General features: G+C 44.3%; 1 protein-coding gene across 1 annotated transcript in view; it reads right to left on the bottom strand.

Annotated features, from left to right (window-relative positions):
• The window catches only part of LOC103597646 (formin-2-like), a 28,296-nt gene extending 21,799 nt beyond the window's left edge, over positions 1-6,497 (bottom strand). Inside the window, exon 1 of the mRNA XM_008581518.1 lies at positions 4,960-6,497. Coding sequence (XP_008579740.1) covers positions 4,960-6,497 — 1,538 coding nt within the window. The remainder of the gene's footprint in view (positions 1-4,959) is intronic.
• Positions 6,498-6,604: the final 107 nt, after the last annotated feature.

The raw sequence follows: 6,604 nt of genomic DNA, 5'->3' as shown, positions 1-6,604 counted from the left end.
ACAGAAAATGGAGAAAAAAAATGATGCATAAAATGAACAATTTGGAAGAAAAAAATCCTAGTGACTAGAAATATTAGTTTTCAACTAACATCTGGTCAACTCATATCCTGTCAAGTTTTTGTACACAATTTCAGAGCTGTTTTGTTTTGTTTTAATGAATTTGGTTCTGACCACTTTGAACAATGCAATGTATTAAGAAAATAAACCAGGTCAGAAAAGCAAATAGCACCAATTTAGTGTCTCCTATGTGTCAGGCAGAGTTGTAGGGGCTTTATATTTGAGGATATTTCAAAAAGTTTATGGGAAGATTGTTATTATCTTTTAATTCTATTTTTCCATGAACTTTGCAAAGTACCCTTGTACTATTTAATTTAATCTTAACATTATTAATTTGAAATTACTCCCCCACCTTCATACATATAAGGAAAAATGACTTGAGTCACTTAGCAAGGCTAGGATGCAAATATATCTAGAATAATAGCAGTAAGAATAACTACTGCTACTGTGATCCAACCATGCATTTTCAACAACTTTTTAATAGAACCAGAAGGAAAAGCACTAAAAGCACCTGTCCCATTTCAAATAGTCATGGCTTTTATCCAAATGCCTAAATGCACTTTTGGGGGCAGGGGGGCAGCTAGTCGGTATGGGGACCCAAACCTTTGACCTTGGTATTAACAGCACCATGCCCTAACCATCTGAACTAACCAGCCAGTCTTCTAAAGGCACTTACAACTAAGGCCAGTCCTCAACTCATAAAGCAGTCATTAAAACCTATCACTGGAGCTATCAGGGTATATGACTTCAATCCAAACCACAGCCATAAAGAAACTATGAGAAAGGATTATTTCAGACCAAACTAAAATGATTTAAGAACAGAGTTCCCAGTCCCAGCATATGCTGCCAAGGTCTATTCTGATACATGGAACCCAATAAGTTAGAGAAAGTGATAGTGTGCTTTCCTTTTATAAGGACTTTATATGTATCAGGGATGATTCAAACCTCAATTCATTCATCAGACATTAATTGAACATCTATACTGTCAGGTACTACTGCTAGAAATCAGACTGCTCATGGCCTTAAAAAAGTCCATGTAACAATTTAATGAGCCATATGAGAAAATGTGTATTCCTAGAGTGGGTCCTTCTCTCTATTGATACAAAAATCAAGGCAACCTTTAGAAAAGCCAAAATACGAGTTGCACAGTCCAACTTTAGAACTAAAGCCCAAGCATTTCATTAATGAGCTAGTCCTCCAAAAAGCTCACTGATCCAAGGATACATCCTAGATGGGCCACTTACTAGCTCAACGCCTTTAAGCAAGTTACTTCACTTGTCTGAGCCTTGTTTTGCTCCTTGGAAAAATGAGGATAAGCAGCTATACTTGACTGTTGCAGGGATTAGACATAATTATGCAATACACAAACAGAGCCTGATAGTGAGTGGAAGTGCAATAAATATAGCTAACATCATAATTACAGGATTCACAAGCCAATAACAAATTGACCACAAAAATCAACCTACAAGGAATTGGGGAGTGGGGGTGGGGTGGGAGAAAGACTAAAGACAGCTCTAAGAATACATACCTGACAGCAAGGAGAGAGGCAAGAAACTACACAGACACAAAAACTCAGAAACAACAGACTAAGGACACCGTCCTACACACAGCCTCAATAGCTGTTGAGGGTATCACTAATGTTTTCACAAGGCGTAACAGTAATGTGCCTAAAGATGACATTAAGTCCTTTAAAACAGATCAAACTTTTATTCCATGTGCTTACAAAAAGACAGGTAAGCATATAATTGACTTTGGAAAGATTCCTATCAGAAGCGATTTAGCAACACAAATTTAACATGTTATATGTTACATATGTTAACACGTTATATGTTATAATCTTTAATTAACTCTAAAATTCTATTAACAAGTTTCTGCTATACTTAATATGTAAAGGAACCTCTCTCAAATTTCAGAAGCAATTTTTTCTCTCTCTCTCTCTTTTTTTTTTTTTTTTGGTGGCTGGCGGGACAGGGATCAAACTCTGGCCTTTGGTGAATTTTTTCTACTAAACAATGAAAAAGATGTATTTAAAATAAACTTTTTTCAATGGCAGAGTAGTATTCCACTGAGTATATATACCACTTTTTCCTTACTGATAGCCCTGATTTGTATATCACATATTGCACATAGGTATTGGTATTCAGTGCAGTACCCCACAGATATGTACAATCAATTGTTTCAATAAAAAAAAAAATTGAAGAAAACTAGGAACACATAAAACAATGGGGCAATGATCAATGATGACTATTTACATAATAAACACTCAATGATATGAATTTTAAAAACATAAAATAAAATAAATTAACTGTGAGACTGTGAGATTTTTTTTTTTTGGCAGCTGGCCAGTACAGGAATCAAACCCTTGACTTTGGTGTTATCTGCTGCCCTATGCTCTAACCAACTGAGCTAACAACCAGCCTGCCCTGTGAAACATTTAAACATAATGGTCTACGGTCAAGCCCACAAAAAAAAAAAATTACAATGGCCTAAGGCATCATCAGTTTCTTGGTAGCTAAAACAAGAGACAGTTTTGGTCTCCCTCTTTGCTAGATGTTTTTATCTCTACCAAAGAGACACAAACATGTGCCACAGAAATCCCTTTTCACTTGAATTTTCTCCCTATATTTGGAATGCAATAGAAAGTGAAAAACATCTCTTCTTTCCTGCAGAGCTGACTGCCCTCATTCCATGGTTTAAAAATAAAAGATGTTTATGGAAGCTTATAGATATAGTGATCACTTTCTTCAAAGGCAGCTGGCAATAGATTCAAATGAAGGCTAAAAACCAATTTCCCTAAGGACAATGCTAGAGCTGTTCAAGCCTCTGGTAATTTCCTACACACCCATAAAACAGCAGAGGATGGTAAGGAAGCCCATGCGACTCCAGGTGACAAGAAAAGAGTCAAAAGCTGAGAAACAGGGGCCTGTGTCCATCTGGATTCACTCTGCCACTATAAGAACAGTCTCCATGAGAGTTGCCTAGAGGAAATCTGGGCCACTCTGGCCAACGGTTGCCCTTCATCCACCCCAAGAAGATCACATGTTCAACCACTAAAGGAGTACATCTTATCAAAAAACAGAAAACGAACAATCTCATAAGTGAAGGCCTTAAATCCTATAACATCTTTTAAAAACAGTTTTTACTCCATATGTTGTCTTGCATTCACACATGAATAAACAACGATATTCAGACTTGAATCAGTAGTCTCAGCTGCTATTTCTGGATCTGCCTCTGAATGAATCACAGTGTGACCTTGAGAAAGTTATTCCACTTCTTTCTCTGCCTCCACTTTCCCACCAGCTACAAGGTTAGGTTAAACCTACTGATTCTTTTTTTCTGAACAATGCTATGTGAAGGAGGTAAATATATAAAAGCTGCCACACAAAAATGTATCTGCTGGTCAATGATCAGCTATATCCAACTATCGAATACAAAGTTGGTGATGTCCATACTAAAACAACTAGCTCTGCTCCTTTACTTCGCATAGTAAAAAATTCTGTCTGGAGTGGTCAACAACACATAGGTGCTTCCTGAACAGAACTCCTTTAAGAGTCCCAAATTTCAAATCTGGAAATATTTAACAAATTAAAATGAAATGCAAGTTCCAAGACTAGGTTATATTGCTTGTTTGATTTTTGGTGTTTTTTAAGAAGACAAAACTTCAACCTATTTAGGGCTCTATGATCTTTCAGGGCTCTTATTCAGTCCTCCTCTGTCAAGTCCTCTCCCCTCATCTCCTGCCAAGGAGATAAGCCACGACTTCCTGGATGCTCCCAGCGCACTGTCCTGCATATCTATACATACGAGGTACTTCAAAAAGTCTATGAAAAAACAGAATTAAAAAATAATACGAATCTTGGGCCGACCCGGTGGTGCACTCAGGAGAGTGCGGCGCTGGGAGCGCAGTAGCGCTCCCGACGCGGGTTCAGATCCTATATAGGGATGGCCGGTGCGCTCACTGGCTGAGCACAGTGCGGCTGGTCTCAAAAAAATAATAATAATAATAATACGAATCTTTGCATGAACTTTTTGAAGTACCCTCATGTACATATTACCTGTGCACTGTAGTTATTTTATGTGTCCTCTTCACTCATTAAGTCTTGGAAAGGCAGAACCATGATTTAATGGCCTGTGTATTGCCTACCATCTAGCATAGTCCCTGGCACAATGTGACTACCCTATATATATACACAGTATATATAACATCATATATAATATATACACACACATATATACATCTATATACACATACATGCACAACAAGTATATACATATGTGTATACATATATATGTATGTGTAAATATTTATTAAATAAATGAAATGAATAAATTCCCAAAGTCTTATGCTACTAGGAATAGCATTAATATTTTGGTTGATAATCTTAATTATGGTGAATTATTCTCATCTTTAGAAAAATATATAAATGAATGTTACCTAAGTAAAAAAACACATGATTTCTCATCAACGTTAAATTCACAAAAACTAACTCAATAACTTCCCTATTTTTGTCCATTAAAAATTGTCTTTGTTTTATTACAATTTATATAGTGCATATAAGATTACAAATATTCCCTTCAAATATTCTATACAATAAAGAGAAGGGAGGAAAAGAAATGGGAAAAACAGCACGTTTTAAAATAGAAGAGGCTACTCTTAAGTATAAGATTCAATACATGCAAAATAAAAGATAACCTATGGATGAAAATAAAAATGTGGTCAATAGAAGAAGCTACCACAACATTAACAACATTTAGCCATCTAAGAAGTAGTTGTCCTCATTGACAAATTTCATCTAAGTAATGTTCTGTAGATACCCTATTTATTAAAATAACAGAACTTAAGATTTTAAAATTTTCAAATTGCATTTGAAAATTTTAATCATTCAAATATTTATCGCAAACCTGCCAATACTCATATAAATTTTTGTGGGTGAGACCCCCACGCCGCCGTCCGCTGCCGCCCCGCGCTCCAGCAGGTGCACAGAGCCTCCGGCCCGAGGCGAGAGCGCGCCCAGCTCCTCGGTCCAGTCTGCGGAGCGGCTGAGGCCGCCCGCAAGGCCGCCGTCGGCCCGGTGCTTTTTGGCTGCGGCGGGAGCGAAGACCAAGGCAGTTCTGGGTCCCCGGCTCAAGGAGGACTCCAGCCGCCTCTTGATCCGGGGGCTCTGGCTGGGGGACTGAGACGGGGAGTGATTGGGCGAGCTGAGCTGCCGGGTGGTGGTCTTGATGTAGCAGGGGGTGATAAGTGGGTAGGGCTTGAAGCAGCGCGGGCTGGGCGCGGGGCTGCCGGGCAGGGAGGTGTCCGCAGGGTTGCCAGGCCCCGCCTCTGGCTCTTCTCCCAGCCTCTTCGGGGCCTCTCCCACCTCCGGACCCCACTCCTCCCCCGGGGAGCCTCGGGGAGCATCCTCAAAAGCATCCTCCTCGACCTCCTCATCCGTGTCCCCAGCCCCTTGCACCGGGGCTCCACCTGCGCCCTTCCCCGGCCCGGCCTCGGGAAACGGGAAGGCCGTGGACGATGGCGAGTCTGAGGCTGACGGCTGGGCCGCCGGGAGGCCGGGCGCCTCAGGGGCGAGGCGGCCACCAGGGGATGGCGGCTGCTCGCGCACCGGGGGCGAGGCGGCCAGGCTCTCGGGCAGGTCCGAGAGTGCGGACAGCGCCTGCTCTGTGTCCGGACTACCAGGGACCTCCGCAGCTCGGCCGTTCGGCCCCAGCAGGAACTGGTTAAGGCCCAGGAAGGCCCCGGGCTGAGGGGAGGCGGCCGTGGGGGTCGCTGCAGGCTCCTCAGAGCCCTGCAGCCGGTGCTGCTGCTGCTGGAGCTGGAGCTGCTGCTGCTGCAGGCGGATCGCCTGCTGGATGTCTGAAAGCAAATCTTCTTGCTCCGTAGCGGAGTGAAAGCTATAGATATCCGTGTCCGAGCCCGAACTGGTCCTTTGTCCATCCTGCGCTCCTGGCGCAGTTTCCAAATCCTCGGTGACCGCCCGGTCCCCGACCCCAGTCACGGCGGGCCCAAGACCCCCTGGACGGGTCACCTCAAAAGGGTCCGCACACTCGGTATCCGACAGGCCCGTTTCGTCCGCAGAGAGGCTGAGGTCCGGGGTCTTGGTGACCAGGGAGTGAGCACTGTCCAGCTCCCCGGTATGCAGGGCCTGGGAGTCCAGCACGTCCTCGCGGGAGCCGCCGGCGCCTTTCCCCTTGGACAGGTTCTTCCTGATCCGCAGGTTGGAAAACACCGAGGCTCTGGAGTCAGACTTGCTCTTTCTCTTGCTGGGCTCCCCGCCGGCGCCCCCGGCCCCCTTGCCGCGCTGGCCCAGCGCCTTCTTTCCCCCGCTCCCCTTCTTTGTGGCCTCCACATCCCTGGGCCCCATAGCATCCTCGCCGCCGCCGCCGCCCTCGTGCGAGGCATCGCCCGCGCTCCTCCTCAGTTTCCCGTCCTGGTTCCCCATGCTGCGATCCCGCCGCTGCGCCGCCGCCTGGCGCGCTCAGGCCATGCTGGCCCTCGCCGCCCCGCAGGGCCGGGGAGGCTCTCCGGCAAGTCAGGCGGCGGGGCGGG

This window comes from Galeopterus variegatus, unplaced genomic scaffold, assembly GCF_000696425.1.
Source record: "Galeopterus variegatus unplaced genomic scaffold, G_variegatus-3.0.2 Scaffold2375, whole genome shotgun sequence".
NCBI classification, from domain to species: domain Eukaryota; kingdom Metazoa; phylum Chordata; class Mammalia; order Dermoptera; family Cynocephalidae; genus Galeopterus; species Galeopterus variegatus.
Note: the sequence above shows the minus strand (reverse complement) of the source record. Positions and strands in the feature narration are given on the sequence as shown.